We start from the raw sequence: 16,461 nt of genomic DNA, 5'->3' as shown, positions 1-16,461 counted from the left end.
AAGGGTACCCCTCCATCAGAGGCTCAGCTGCACCTCAGACCAGGGAATTCTTCACTCAGACCCTGCAGAGCTGTGGAGAGAGTCAGACTTGAGGCTTGAATCTCTGTTCGGCTGCATCTGGGCTATGTGATCTAGGGCAAGGCTAATTTTCCTCGTCAAATCTCATTTATAGCATCTGAAAAACAGAGGTAATGATAGTACTTGGTCAGAAAAATGCAGAGGTTGGACCTAGTGATGTCGAACTTTCCCCACTCCCAGCTCTACAGTTTCATGTCAAGGTATCGGGGCCTTTGATTTCTTCCCTTGAGAACTGGAGGGAAAAGTTCAAGATGATGCTCCAGAGGCCCCAGTGACAGCAACTCGGCTTGTTCCCAGTGTTATGACAGGACGAGGAATCCCGGCGCTGACACACACAGGCGAGGAGATGGAGGGCGAAGTGGCTGCAGAGAAGATAATGTTTCTCTAGCCTGCAATTTCTTTCAATTTCAGGGATCGCAATTACTGGGGCAGGAGTTAGTAACGGCCATGCCTGGAATGCCTAAGTGAGTTTTGGTGCCACTGGTGAAAGCTGTTTTGCATTTAGAGAAGGAAGTTGTGAGCAATGTGTAACCCAGGCGTCACATTGTGTGTGTGTGTATGTGTGTGTGTGTGTGTTCATGCACACCTGTGTATGCATAAGGGTGGGAAGGAGAGAGAAAGACAGGTGTGAGCGTGGTCAGAGAGATGGATGGCGGAGTGGGGCTGACTGCCCTGATTCAATCATTAGGTGACCCTAGGAAAGTGATCTTACCCCACTGAGCCCCAGTTTCCTCATTTCCATCATCAAGATAATAATACCTAGTTTGCAAGATGGTTAGAAGTGTTACTTAGTCTGTTCAGGTTGCTATAACAAAATACCACAGATTGGTGGCTTAAACAACATTTACTTCTCATGGTTCTGGAGGCTTGGGAGTCCAAGATCAAGACTTGGGCAGATTCAGTGTCTGGTGAGGATCTGCTGCCTGGTTCGTAGATGGCACCTTTCCTCAAGTGGTGGAAGGGACAAGGGGCTCTCTGGGTCTCTTTTATAAGAGCACTAATCTCATTCATAAGAGCTCCACCCTCATGACCTAGGCACTTCCCAAAGGCCACACCTCCAAAAACCATCACGTTGGGGATTAGGCTTCAGCGTATGAATTTTAGGGGGGCACAAACATTCAGTCTGTAGCAAGAATGTTAGAAAGAAAGCCTGTGGAGCACCTAACGCATGGTATGCATTCAATAAAGGGCGATTACTGTTATTAATGTGGGCATCCACCTGGGACATTCAGCCAGCACAGGTCTTTTAAATGAGTCAACCTTCACTTTTCAGTATTTCATTTAGGGGCAAAATTAAACATCACTGGCATATTTTTGCATAGTTTTTAAGAACATGGAGTTAGACCGTTCAAAGTCCATCTTATTAGCTCTGTGCACTTAACCTCTTTATACATCTGTTCCCTCATTAAAGAAAAAAAATATTAGAGTACTTACTTCGCAGAGTCATCGTGAGCGTGAAATGAGATATGTGCAAAGCCCTTAGAGTAATGACTAGCACATTGTAAACAATCAATAGATATTAGCTTTAAAAATGATACTTATTATTCTGTGTGCTAGATGTCTAGGGAAGAAAGGGAGAGATGGGAAGGGAGACGGGGATGTTTAAGGCAATGACCCAGTCCCCCCAGGAGAGAGATTACAGTGCTGCAGCTGAACGGACAGCTGCATTTCCATTCAGCTAGGATGCATACATTCACTCACTAAATAAGCACTTATTAAGCCCTGAGTGTGTCCTTCAGCCACTGTGTTGGGGCTGGACGCACAGGAGTGACTAAGACAGACATGGTCTTTGCCCTCTAGTGCTCTTGGTCCAGTGGGAGAAACAGCAAGTGACCAGGACCAACAGTCCAGTGTGAGAATGCTAGGATAGGGGTAGGATGGATGCTGTGGAAACACAGAGAAGGGGCATTGAACTCTCAAATGAAAGGAGAGGCATCAACAAAGCCTTCCTGGAAAAAAATAAAAAAACTGGAGTCTGGTAGTCAGAATAATGGCCTCCTAGATATCCACGTTTTAATTCCAGGACCCTGTAAATAAATTACCTCACCTGGCAAAAGGAGATTAAAGGTGCCAGTGGAAATAAGATTGCTAATCAGCTGAATTTGAGTTAAAGAGATTATCCTGGATTACCCAGGTGGGCCCAATGTAATCCCAAGGGTCCTTAAAGTGGAAGAAGGAGGCAAGAGAGGAGGTCAGAGTCATATGATTTGAGAAGGACTTGACTTGCCTTGGCTAGCTTTGAAAATGGAGCCAAGGAATGTGCCAGCCTCCAAAAGCTGGAAAAGGCTCCCCTAGAGCCTCCAGAAAGCCTGCAACCCTACTGGCACCTTGATTCTAGCCCAGAAACCATGTCAGACTTCTGACCTACAGAACTATAGGTTTATGTTGTTTTAAACCACTAATTTTGTGGTGATTTGTTATGGCAGCACAGAACACTAATACATGGAGCCAATGATATATTTGAGTTAGGACTGTCATTTTGGAAAATCATTCTGGCTGCAGGATGGTAAACAAGTTGGAGTTACAAGGCTGAATGCAGGGAGCATGGGTAACAGGCTGTTGTAGTCCCTGGGAGAGACGATGGTGGCCTAAATCGGAACGGACAGCTGTTATATGCTGTGTCTGTACCAGACCCTGGAATCAGGGTGTGTAGATGAGGAGGGCTCAGAGGGGAATTAGCTAAATGGATCCCTGCAACCGAGAACTACAGAGTCTGGATGGGAGACAGACATGCAGAGAACGAACATCCCTGGCAGAGTCTGGTGATCTTGAGATCAGAGCCAAAGTCTAGTGGTGTGGAACCCAAGGACATTCCTTTCAGAAGGGGTTCAAGGGCGGCTTCCTGGAGGAGATGACACCATGAGATCTGTCCAGGAGGGCTCAGAGGAGGTTGCAAAGAGGAATCAGATGCAGCCCTTGCTTTCAAGGAGTCCACAGTTTAGAGGTGAGGTCAGGCAGGTGAAGTGGTCGTTCTTACTAACTTGGAGAACACACATGTGGTAGCAGCTCTGGGTTGGAAATCAAGAATATGGATTGGTAGCCAGTCCTGGTCCTTCAAAGAAACAAATAAACAAAATACAGGCAGCTTTGAATAAGTCACTTCTCTGCCCTGCCTCTGTCTCCTCTCTCAGCATGTCTGTGAGCATCAGCTGAGATAAGAATGGCCCAGTATGCGTGGGCCACTGGATAGCCAGTGAAGCAACTTTGCATCCTTGATTCTTGAAACAGCTCAGAAGAGAAGGGTCATGAGTGCATTCTGCCGCTGAAGAGATGGCAGCCCTGGGAGCCTCCATCTGGGAGGTAGTCGAGCTTGCACAAAGTGCTGGGGGTTTTGTTTAAGATCTTGCCGTCTTCCTGTGGGTCTCACGCATAGCAGTTTAACTGAGATGGGCTGACAGCTGGCAGAGGCAGAAACAAGGCCAAAGACTTCTGTGGTGGGCCAAGGCACACTGGTCTGTTTTCTCTGGCCACGGTCAATGAAAACAGGTGGTGTCTAGAGAGCTCTGGTGCTTAGTCATAAGGGAATCTGGGGGAGACGGGCCCTGGAGTCAGCACTGCCCGACATATCCCAAGACTCCTTCTTTCCCTCCCCACCACATGCAACTTATGATGGAGATCAGCAGGTTCTACTTCCTGAATCTCTCTCAAATCTGTGCCTCTCCATATATTGCGTCCCACAACCACTCCATCCTTGGTTGGGTTGCTGCCAAACCTTGTAACTGGTCTCCCTCCCTCCAGCCGTGTGTCTTTTCCAGTCCATCCACCCTGTATCCAGGCAATCTTTTTAAGGCTCCGGTCAGATAGTATCGCTCTCCTGCTTAAAACCCTCGAATGAGTCTCCTCGCCCTCGGAATAAATTTAGCCCACATTTCTCAGCATCTCCTAGAAGACTCTTGAGATCTGATCCATACCTGCCCCTCTCCAGCCCTTCTTTGCTTTTTACTCAGTGCTTTTACATCCTGAATCTTAGCTACTTTCAATTTCCAGAATGTGCTGTGTGAGTGTACTATCTTCAATTTCTCTCTTTCTCTCTCTCTCTCTCACACACACACACACACACACACACACATACCCCTTGGGACTTTTGCACATGCTATTCTTTCTGCCTGGACCCCACCGCCGCCTCCCTTCCCTGCTCTCTCCCTGGATAACCCTCCCAATCGTTCAAGACTCACCTCCTCCAGGCAGCCTTCGTGACCTCCCCAGTCTGTAAGTGCCCATCCCCTGTATTACCTTGGTCTCTGAACCTCCCTATGAACCTTCATCACTCCAATCTGTAACCATCTCTTTACACAGTAAAGGTTCAAACATATTTTCACTATAACTCGGTTATGCAAAACGCTGTAGTCTTCTTAATTTTCTACAGCTGACATGATCTTCCCCTCAAGTTTCTATTCTATTGATAGCAAAAAAGTATTTCAACTTGCCAATTAAGAATACAGAACATCCAGGGGCCGACCTGGTGGCATAGTGGTTGAGTTCACACCTTCTGCTTCGGTGGTCCGGGGTTCACAGATTTGGATCCCGGGCGCAGACCTACACACCACTTATCAAACCATGCTGTGGCAGGAGTCCTACATGTAAAGTAGAGGAAGATGGGCATGGATGTTAGCCCAGGGCCAATCTTCCTCAGCAAAAAGAGGAGGATTAGCAACAGATGTTAGCTCAGGGCTAATCTTCCTCACCAAAAAAAAAAAAAAAAAGAATACAGAACATCCTCTTGAGGGTAACTATTTAGTCCATCCAAAGGTGAACTCCCCACCAACCAACCCCATCTTTCCCTTCCTAGGCAGTCTCCCCCACCTCCACCTGGCCACAGGGTGCAGGCAGGTGCTGATGGGAGAAAGACGTTGGCACAAACGTTGTCTGCTGGATCACTGCTGGTAGTCACTGTGTGATTTCTTGTTTGAGCTTAGCTCTGGGCCCTTGCACTGGTGTTCCTTGTGATATGAATGGTCTTGGGCAGTCTTTTGAGAAGGGCAATGTGTCGAATCCACTGCCAAAGTCCAGAGTCACGAGGTCCCCACACTCTGAAGCCCCCTTGTTCTAATCTCAGGCCTCTTTCCCCATCCCTGCCTCCGTGGGAGCAGGGGGGTATGCCAGGAAGTCTCGTCAGCTTTATTCTCTCTACCCTGTGGGTGCAGGACTCGATGGGCTGACTTCCACCAGCCTCTCGCTCACCTACGGCTGCCCGCTTTTGGGAGTTCCCATTGGCTTGTTGGATAAAGGGGCTCATGAACTCGCCAGACTATGCTCTGATCTTGGGGAGCAAACCCCATTGCTCCTGCACTCCTGCCCTGGGATTTTCCCCAAACCCTTGTTAATATCTTAAGCATTTGTTGACACCGCCCTCGAGATTGGGGTGAGTGGGGAGGGGGGTTGAGCTCCAAAAGGCCAGAAAGAGGGTTGTGGACTCTCAGGTCTGAACCCAGCATCCCGGCCTCTTCCCTACAGTCCCTTCCAGCACTAGCAGCAGAAACAAGGGCTTTCTCCTTCTTCTTCCTGTCTGGTGGGAATTCCCCTGAGGTCATAGCCTGTACCATCTGTAGATTAAAATAAGACACTATGATCTGAGTCAGCCAGGCCTGGCTTTGATATAGGAGGGAACCTTCACTCCCAGCACAGACTGGCTTTGGAAACTATTGTGTAGCTCAAGACACTACAAAGTCAGCTTTGAGATGCAAAGCTGAACGATGGCCCTCTTTTCTGGATAGTATCTGCTCTTCTACCCAAGGGATGGGTGCCTTTGATGGAGTGGGGGAGGGGTGCCACAGACAAATAGGATTTATGGGGAATGAAAAATGCTTCATTTTAACATTTTTGAAACCAACATTCACCTTACACACGTTGGCACACATATGTGGGACTCATTTGTACACGTGTCTCCTACTAGGCTGTGGGCCACCTGAGGACAGGGAATGTCTATTTTATCATTGTATTCCCAATGTCTGGTACATAATAGTAAAAATTCATTGAAAGAATGAATGAACTAATGAAAGGTTGAATGAAAGAATAATGAAGTCTGGAGTGCTTAAGCAGCGAACTTAAATGAAGACCCATAATTAAGAAGCAGGTCACATGAGGACAGTTTCTGTTCCCCAAGAAGGGCAGAGCTTGAGGGTAGGCGTGGACCAGCATCAGCATCTGTTTAATCACCACCTGACCCTATAGACTCCAGTGCCTACAGGATGGCAAATCTAGCCCAATGCCTTTCAATGTGGGGTTAGGAGAAACAAATATATTGTACCAGTTGCCCACCCCTCTCAGTTCCAGAGGGTAGGGAGTGGCTTCCCCAAACCCAGCCAGGCGGTGATGGAGCCAAGGTGAGAACAGGTCTCCAACTCCTTGATCACAGAGGAAACCACATCTCAGCTGAAGTCACCTCTCACTTGGCAGAATGGCTCGGTAGAGTGGGAGGCCAGGGATGGGGATGGTTTAAACCACGGGAGATGTCCTCCTTGGCGTTGGGAATTTGATGCCCCCCTTTTAGGAGGCTGTGGGCAACCCAGGCAGAGCCACGGAGAGCGGACCCCTCCCTGCAAACTCAACAGCTTGCAGAACGAGTCTCCCGGCCTTCCCTCCACTAAGAAAGGCTGCAGACAGTGCTGGCTGCCTCTGGGATGATTTACTTCCCTGAAATACCTCAATTTAAATGCTAATTTCCCTAGAACTGAGGAGTGATAGGCTCTTGCATGCTGGTGGCTGTGTATTAATGTATCCAAAACACTCACACATATTCTTAAACGGGGGGGGGGGGGGAGGGGGGGGCAGGAGGCGGGGAGTGGGAGAAGATGTGGGGGAGATGTGGGGGAGGAGGCCAGCTTCCTTTGCTTGTCATTCTTGTCAGCATGGCTGATCAGAGGGAAGCTGGACTGGGTGCATCCTCCGTGGAAAGGCTCTGTAGGTTGGCGTCACTTAGGGGTCACATGCGGGTGATGTGGAGGGTGAAGAGGCCTGCCCCTCCCATCTGCACACAATTGAGCACACGCTTCAGGGAGCTTATACAGTGAGCAGGCACTGTGCTGGGCTCTCTGAGGCTCTCGAAGAGATTCAGAATGTAGTGTGGGGTTCAGGAAAAGGAACTAGCATTAAGGATAACTTTAAGTGAAAACTCCCCCCCAACTCCTTGAAGTGAAACTCGTTACTCCCATTTTATAGATAAGTCACTAAGGCTCATAAAATGTAAGTGACCTCCCCAAGGTCACACAGCCAGAATTTGGATCCATCTCTGCATGACTTCTGAGCCCATGTCCTTTCCACCACCAGATGCCAAGGCCACTTCTGGAATCTAATCACAAACAAGATGCATGAGGGAAAAGTGATGGGAAAGATTAATTCCAACTGGGGATAATTAAAATGGTTTCATGCAAGAGGTGGTTTTTTAACTAGGCCTCTTGCTTCCTGCTGGCATTCCTCACCCCACCCCATCCCTACAGCTCCCCACCAACGTGAATGCACACACGTGCACACGTGCTCACCAAGAGTGGGCGGCCTGACCTACCCCTGCTTAGGGAGATAACCTTTCCCATCTGGTCCCCACTAGCTCAGGGGGTCCCTGGCCCCTGTCTGACCTCCACTGGAGCCAGGGTGTCTGCACACTTAGGAAGTTAGAAGAAGAAAGGAGAGTTTTGAAGCCTCTTATGTAAGAGCTGGAATTTTAGCATCAAATCCCCAATATCCCTTGGATTCTGAAGCATACTGGGGCCTGTGACAAAAACTCAGACAGGACTCTATCAAAGGATATAGGTTATACACATATTACCTTTGTCTCTGGGTTTCTTTCCTTTGTTTCTTCAACAAATGTTCATTGAGCATCTACTTTGTACACAATGTGCACTGTGCTAGGCCCTGGGGAGGCAGCGGTAAATGGGACAGGGAGCTCACAGTCTAGTGGGAGAGGTAGGTCTCAAACAAGGTCTCCATGAGCACATCTGTGGTCAGTTACTGTGAAGCTCTTCATGGAAGAAAAGAACAAGATGCTATGATGTTTTACAGTGTAAGAGGAGAACTGATCCTGGGAAGATTTCTCAAGGATAGAGAAAGAATGTGTGGTCCGAATGATAAGTAGGAGTTGGCCAGGTGCAGGGGGTGTGGGGCAAGAGCCCCCCAGAGACAGGGCAAATCCTAAGTGGGCTCCTTTGTAGGAAGCAAGTGTGTGCCATTAGAGGAACTTAAGGCCGATCAGTGCAGCTGGAGAAGGGTGGGCAGGGGGCAGTGGAGTAGGAGGGGCTGGATTGTGAAGGCCTTTAGACCTTCCTACAGTGCTTGCATTCTCTCCTGGTCCTCGTGAATGGAGGCACCTCCCCTGACTTCCCACTGCTGTGTCCCTAGTATGCAGAACAGTCCCTGGAACGTGGGACACTCCAATAAATGCTTTTCAGAATGAATGAGACCTCTCATTCCCAGAGTTCTCCTTAGTTCCTGGGGCCCAGGATCTACTAGTTTAAAAATTTGATGAATCGTTTCCACATGATGTCGACCAAGATTGAACTGTTTTCGTAGATATTTTGGGGGAGATGTTTGTCTAAAGAAACAGTGGCCCTGTCGTTATTTGAAACACAACATCCACTTATGCACATACATACAGACAAACGTGCATACAGCCACATCCGTGGGCACAAAAGCACAGCCCTCTCTGGCGGTAAACAACAGAACTGCTTGGTCTCAGGTTAGCCCAGTGATCAAGAGCACGGGCTTTGCATTGATCCACTAACGTGTGCTTGATGAGTGCCGGGCACTAAGCTGGGAGCCCGATCGGCTGCAAGTGGTCTTGGCTACTGCCGCTTCCCAACTGTGGACCTGGCTGGACAAGTTCCTTAATCTCTCAGAGCATCCATTTCTTCATCTACAAAATGGGAATAATAATAATAGTTGTCTCATAGAGTTCTCGGGTGGTTAGGATGACACACACACACACACTCACCTGTATCTTGGCACACTAACTAGAACATAGCTGATGACCAACAAATATGATCAATACATAAATATTACTCATTTTTCTTCCTATCTTCCTATTATTAGGATTAGTTACCTGGTAGTTTTTACCACACACGCGCGCACACACATGCTCATAAGCTCTGAGAATCTGAATTCGGTTTCTGACCAGCTGAGTCTAAGCCAGCACCCCGCCAGCCTCGCCATCACGTTTCCCAGGTGGGTGGATTCTGAGGCTGCTGTCTGGGTTCCCTCTGAGGTTCTCAGCCAGTGGAATATTCCCCGGCAGCTGCTGTTCCTATCCTGTTTTGCCTCCCGTGAGAGCTGATTGATGCGAAGGCCCTGGGCGCCCTCTGCTGGCAGCGGCCGCGCAGAACTAGTGGCCATCGCCCAGGTTGCCGTGAAATGGGCCAGCCTTGAGGGACTGTCCTTGGTCCTTGGTCTTTGCTGTTGCTGTCTTGTTATTCCCTGCTTCGTCCTTGCCTCCCTCCCTCCCTCCCAGCCTTCCTCTCTGGCCTGAAAACTCCTACCCTCCCATCTTCTCCGTCTTCCTCATCTCCTTCCTTAAGATCCTCCCTGCTTCCTGGAAACTCAGAGGAAAATCTTCCTCCGAGAAGGGAGGTCATGAGCCAGGCCCCTGGCCATCCTGAGGTTGCCCCCCGTGCTGCCTCCTGTTGTCCCTTTGGGGTCAGATTTGCCCACAGAGCCAAGCGTGGCTTAACCAGAAGGCAGAGGGACTGGAGGAGAGGGACGTTGGGGTAGAGAGAGTGGCATTGTCTCTCCTCCTCTGCAATTATAAAATCATTGCCAGAGAAGATTTGAAATGGAGACCCCCCCCAGGTGGTAAAGTGAAAAAATAGAAGCCTGACTTCAGATCCCTCTTCCCAAGTGTCCCTGGTGTGTAAGTCCAGGGAAGTCGCTTCACGTCTTGGAGCCCTCATTTCCCCATCGGTTGAACAGGGAGTGCAGTCGTGTCCATCTCAAGGCGTTGGAGGGAGGACTGGTGAGGTCACACGGAGAACAGAGCACCTGGTTGGTGGGCAGTCATCATGAGCAGCAAGGCCCTTCTCCTGGCCTCGGCCTGTCTGGGCTCAGTGCACCCCGGGGTGCTGCGGCTCGTCCAGCTTTGACAGCCCCTGGATGTCCTAGGCAGGGCCTTCAGCGCTCTGCACCTGAGCAGTGATGAGGAGCCTGGGCTCTGGGCTCACACCGCTGGGATCTCCAATTGCTTTGTGCTTCAGCTTTTCAATCTCTAAACTGGGGGTCTTTTTTTTTTTTTTTAATGTTGCATACAATTTAATAATTTTATTTATTTATTTTTTTTTCCCCCAAAGCCCCAGTAGATAGTTGTATGTCATAGTTGCACATCCTTCTACTTGCTGTGTGTGGGACGCGGCCTCAGCATGGCCGGAGAAGCGGCGCGTCGGTGCGCGCGCGGAATCCGAACCCGGGCCGCCAGCAGCAGAGCATGCGCACTCAACCGCTAAGCCACGGGGCCGGCCCTAAACTGGGGGTCTTAATGGCACCTACTTCATCAAGTAGGGTGAGGACTAATGCGAAGTCCTTGGAACAGTGCCTGATGCACAGCAGGTGCTCAATAAAGGCTATTGTTATCATTATGATTACTATTTCACTAAGGCAGGCTGAATAGCTTTTATACCCCCCATTTTACAGATGAGAAAATTGAGGCTTGAATGGTTTGCTAGGATGCGGGTGGGCAGAACTGGTACCCAGTCTTCAGAGCCATCATCACTTCTCAGTCTTGCCCTCTCCTACCTATAAAACAAGTGCTTGGGTCTCATGGGAGAAGGGTTCCAGAAGCATCCAGGCCACCTAAAATTCCTGATGGCCAAGCCCCACTGACTAATCTGAACGGCGAATTCGTTGTCTTTCCAGTTAGGCTGGGAAGATGCAGAGGACAAGGGGAGAATCCAATCTCTCTCTGCATCCCTAGCGCCCAGCTCTGAGTTCCACCCTGCGTTTGTGCTCAGCATGTGTTAGTCGAATGACTAGGGCATGGAGACACCTCTCCACCCCGCTATATCTTTGAAAGCAGATATGTATCACCAGAGGCCACCTCACAATGGAGACAGGAGGAAACTTAGTCCCTCAGACCCTGGCAACTGTTATGTGCTACTTGGGGACATTTCCATTGCCCCTGGCAGGCTGCCTTTTTTATTCACATTGCTGTTCCACACGCCCAGATTCGCAGACACATCAAAGACGAACCACTAACACCTAGGCAGAAGCCATGATCACCGGCACACACACAGACACAAATGAGTACGGCTCCACGGACAAACAGGGGCACACCCACACAGGCACACAAAATAGTGTGCTTACTTGTACAAGGGTGGACCTAGAACCTCACCATCATGCAGGTGCGTGCCTGGGCAGACAGTCCCAGGCCCAGCCGCTCACTTCCCCAGATTTGCAGACAGACCTGAGTTCAAATCCCAACTCTACCCAAATCCTAACTCATTTTTTCTCATTTGTAAAATAAAAATAATAACTATCTTGCGGGTTGCTGTGAAGATTAAATAATAAAATGGATGTAAAGTGCTTTGCCAGATCCTAGCACATTATAAGGCTTCAGTCAATAAATTGTCAGAGATGACGATGATGATGATGACAAAGATGCTGGTGACGTTGGTGATGTTGGTGGTGGGGATAACGTTTCCTCCTCTGGACTCTGGCCTTGCTCGGGGGTCAGACATGGAGAAGGTGTTCACTAAATGGATGAATCGATGATGAGCGCGCCTGGGGGAGCGCGTGGGGACGTGGAGCACAGACAGGAGGGTGACCCAGGCCTCCCGAAGCTGGTACAGCTGCTTTTGAACTGCCCGAGGGCCAGGCTTCAAAGGCATTGCTTTGGCGTCGCATATTTTTGTTTTCTTCTTTCTGATCTTCATTTCAAGGTTGCCCATTCCAGATGGCAAAATGAAGCGATAAAAATCCTCCTCCCTTTGTTCTTCTCCTCCCCCTCCCCCTCCCTTTCCTCCTCCCCTCCAGATTGTAATTAATGTCTCTAACTCGGTGGATCTCTGAATATGAAGGGACCTCAAAAGGCAGATTTTAGTACAGAAGTGCCCTCAATATCATCCACGCCGAGTGGTTATCAAGTTCCCCACTTGCACACTCTCAGTAACAGGAAGCTCACTACCTCTCTGGCATGTCTACTGTCTAGAAGATTGAAGCCTGCCTCCCTGGGATGCTCTGTCACCACCCCACCCTCCTTAAGACTATCCTTGTTCGGGATTCAGTCCCCTGACGTTACCCAGAGGTCTGTCTTCTGTTTCCTGAAATGGCCCTGCAGGGAAGGGCTAGAGGCACCTGTAGAAGTTAGGGCAGGAGAAAGAGCACTAGCCTGGGAATTGGGAGACCTGAGTTTGAGTCTCACCCATTGGTTGTCTCTGAGCAGGTCACTCCCCTTCTCCAGGCCTCAGTTTCCCTATCTGAAAAAGGAGGAGTTTGATCAAAAAGATCTCTTAGGGTCCTTCCACTTAAACAAACACACCCATTCTTGCAAGCCTTTCTTCTCCAGCTTAACCTCGCCCCCTCTTTGTTCAAGCATTCTATGCTTTCTCAGTTCCCTCACATCCTGGCTCACCATTGCCATTGCTTACACAAGGGGACATTTAACAGCCAAATATACAGCTTATAGAGCATCAGAGTGTGTCTTAAGCAATTGGCAGCTTTATCCCATTAAGTGTTTACAATTACCCTGAGATCTCACTTTATGGACAAGGAAACTGAGGTTCTGAGTGGACCAATAGCTTGCTTGAGATGGTGCAGCCAGTAAGTGGTGCGCCAGGATTCGAGCCCCAGCCTGCCAGATTCTAGAGCCTGTCGTTAGCACCACGTTCTCAGAGCTGGGATTCAGGGAGCCAGAGTCATGGCAGCAAGGCCACCCGACCACACTCATGAGTCTCTATTCTGACTACAAGCTTCCTGCCCTCCTGCCCTGCAGCCCCCAGGGCTGCCTCACTTCCTCACTTTGGCAGTCTCTCTGCTCCTCTCCACAGGGAGAACAACTTCATCAAGGACTTTCCTCAGCTGGCCGATGGGCTGTTGGTGATCCCGCTGCCGGTGGAGGAGCAGTGCCGGGGGGTCCTCTCCGAGCCCCTCCCGGACCTCCAGCTGCTCACTGGTAAGACACACATGCCGGACCCCTGCCCAGCCCCCTGACCACACACCTGGCCTCCAGGCGCATGTCCATCCTCAGCACGTCCAAGACGGGCCCCCCAGGCCTCCTCCTTCATGAGGGATGAGATTCGAAGGGACCTGCCATTTCTTGGGCTCCTGCTATGGGCTGTTCAGAACAAGGGGCTTCCCTGAGGCTCCAGCCTCTGAGCTGAGGCCAGATCTACTCTCTTAGCAAATTTCAAGTAGTCAATACAGTATTATTAACTATAGGCACCATGCCATGCGTTAGACCCCCAGAACTTACTCATCCCACATTACCAAACCTTTGTCCCTGGGACCAAATCTCCCCATTTCCCCACCTCCCAACCATTCCACTCTGCTTTTATGAGTTTAACTTTTTTCGATTCCACATATAAGTGCGATCATGCAGTATTGGTCTTTCTGTGTCTGGCTTATTTCACTAGGTTTATTTTTAAATAATTCTAAAGTAAAATCAGTGGACCCCCCTCCCAACCAGGAGCCTCTCTCCCTTGAAGGCATTTCAGTTACACAGCTTGTTTTTGAACATGGGTACTGAGCTATCCCGTAGCATGGGTATTATTTTTCCCATTTTATAGGTGAGGAATCTAGACTCAGAGAGGTGAAGGGACCAGCCCAAGGTCACACAGCAAATCTGTCAGGACTAGAACCAGGTGCCTTGGCTCCAGGTCTTCTGCCCTTTTTACTCCACCCTGCAGCTCCCTGCCCTCCCAGCCTGTCTCTCCTTTACTGAGAAGCTATCTTTTGCAGGCTCTCCTGAGGGTCCAGATTTCCTGTCCCACCCCAGGATGCCCTTCTGCTCCTCATCCTCGCCCAGTTCCTCTCCTACCCTTTTCTCTGGGACTTTCCTAAGATGGAAGGACCCTGCCTCTGCCTTTGTGATACAGTAGTTGAAGATCTCAACCACTATCCAGGGAGAATGGGCTCGCTGATGGATGATGGAACCGTCTCACTGAGATAGAAGTTGTCCCCCCAGGGAACACCCTGTGACGATGTCACAGACTTAGATTTCAATGCCCTCTATTCGTTGCAAGCTCTTGGGAACCGCATGCAAGTCCACTAACCTCCGTGAGCCTTTCCTTTAAAGGGGCATGGACAGGGGAGAGAGCCCACATGTGTTGAGGGTCTCCTGGGAGCCAGGCACAGCGCATGTCTTAATTCATGTAACCCTGCAAGGGCATTATTGTCCCCTTTTAAGCTGGTTCAGGAAATCATTTAACTAGTCCAAGGCCACATGGCTAGTCTACAGTCAAGTCAGGATTTAAGCCCAGTGGGTCTTGACTTCAAAGCTGATGCCGTATCCACTATCCTACATCACCTTACTGACCTGTTCTACTTCCAAAAGGGGCCCAGATGTAAATCAAATGAAATCATGGATGTAAAAATGCTTTGTACAATGTATCTAAAAACTGCTGTGCCTTCTTTAATTTTTGTTTTTCATAAGATGATGAGGAAATCAGGTCTACAATATCCCTGCTGAGTGATTATCCCTCTTGGATACCCCCGGCGATGGGGAGTTCACCACCTCTTAAAGCAGACATTGCCATGGTCCCTGGGGAGGTGATGTGCTCTATTGGAAAGGACTGTCACTGATCATTGTATATCCTTGGACAACTCTCTCTCTGAGCTTCAATTTCTCCTTCTGAAAAATGGGGCATAACAATTATTTTTCAGGGTTGTGGTGAGAATTGGAGATCATGGATATAAAATGCTTGGTACATTGTGGTTCTGGGTTAGTGGTACAAGTTGTTAGGATTATTTGTTTTGATTCGGGGATCTTTGGAGGCCATCCTAATAAAGGAACTGTTACATTTCAAGAGTTAAAAAAAATTTTTTTTTAATAATCAGAAAAAATACCTGTCCCCACCCCAGAGCTTCATTTTACCCCTTGGGTGGGGATCTAGGATAGAGTTGAGTAAGATGGGCGTCAGGGATCGAGTAAGGACCAGGGATGGGTGTATGATCAGGAATGAGATGCAAGCCAGGGAATGAGCCAGTAAATAGGTATTTATTGAGCGCATACTGTGTGCCAGGCTCTGTTCTAGGCTGTGCAGGAGTGGGACTCATACAGACCATGGCCTCGACGTCAAGAAGCTGGCCTTCCACTGGAGGAGCTTATATTCCAGGCTGGAATCCACGAAGGGCCAGAGATGGGGGGAAGCGAAGCACAGAGTGAGGACCACTTATGGGGAGGCCCAGCGATGGGGTGAGGGCCAGAGAAGATGGTTTTATAAATTTCTTGATAATCAGGAGAGGTAGTATTTTTTTTTTTTCTTTTGGATGTCATGCCCCCAAGTGAATGGGCTCCCTCTCTTGGGGATGGGCCAAGCCTACTCTGAATTAGGACGAGCACAGATAGATGGGACGGAGGCTGCCTGCGCCCTGGTGTCTAGTCTTTTTGTGCAGACTGTTTTCTCTGCGCTGACTTGAAACATGGCCCTCTTCTTCCTCCCTCACCCGCTGTCCTTCCCTCCCTGGCCTCTGCAGAGAAAGGACAGGACAGGCAGAACAGATAAACAGAGAGGACCTATTTATAACAAAACAACCTCGCTCCAGGAGACGTATCTTTGGGGCTCATGAATATTTTACTTTAAAATGAAAGCCTCTAAAAAAATTATATTATTCCTGAAAAGGCGAAGGAGGAAAAAAAAAGAAATTGACAGTAATGGACAACTTTAATACTGCAGTAATGTCCAGGAAGAAATCGTTTGTTCCAATGAGATTCTCATTTTAATCTTGGTATCAAATATCTCTGTAAGTGCCTCCTCACCAGGGGACAAGAGAAGAGGATAGAAAATGTGCCTGCCATTTGCAAAGGATCCATAACAACAATAATAATAACTGCTGATGTGACTAGCATCTCTTTTTCATATATTTTTTCCTGATTATAAAAAAGAGAGTTTGCGATGCTTAGAACAGAAAATGTAGAAAGTGGATATGAATATAAATCAGAAAACAGGAATCTTTCAGACATCCACCACCCAAAGTTAACCACTTCCTCACATTGTGTTGTGTTTTTTTTTTCTTTTGTTTATTTTTTGTCTATACCTGCTTCTCAAAGTGCATTCTATGGAACCTGAGTTCCAGTAATCTCTTTGTAAAAACGGGGTTCCTTGGTCAAAGAAGTTTGAGAAATGCTGCATACCTCCTTCATGGAGCTTTAAAATGCCTATTAATCCACTTAAGGTGCTGAGAAATCATGCGGTTTTTGGAAAATCTTGTTTAGCTCTGTTTAGCCAATGTTTCTTGGTCTTACTTGAAACA

At 48.6% G+C, this 16,461-nt stretch overlaps 1 protein-coding gene across 7 annotated transcripts in view; it reads left to right on the top strand.

The window, feature by feature from the left end:
* The window catches only part of ASTN2 (astrotactin 2), an 831,863-nt gene that overhangs the window by 582,326 nt on the left and 233,076 nt on the right, over window positions 1-16,461 (top strand). For all 7 annotated transcript variants that reach the window (XM_058523878.1, XM_058523879.1, XM_058523877.1 and 4 more), the window contains one exon: window positions 13,038-13,162. In XM_058523878.1, coding sequence (XP_058379861.1) covers window positions 13,038-13,162 — 125 coding nt within the window. The remainder of the gene's footprint in view (window positions 1-13,037; window positions 13,163-16,461) is intronic.

Source organism: Diceros bicornis, chromosome 28 (assembly GCF_020826845.1).
Source record: "Diceros bicornis minor isolate mBicDic1 chromosome 28, mDicBic1.mat.cur, whole genome shotgun sequence".
In the NCBI taxonomy this organism is placed as follows: domain Eukaryota; kingdom Metazoa; phylum Chordata; class Mammalia; order Perissodactyla; family Rhinocerotidae; genus Diceros; species Diceros bicornis.
Note: the sequence above shows the minus strand (reverse complement) of the source record. Positions and strands in the feature narration are given on the sequence as shown.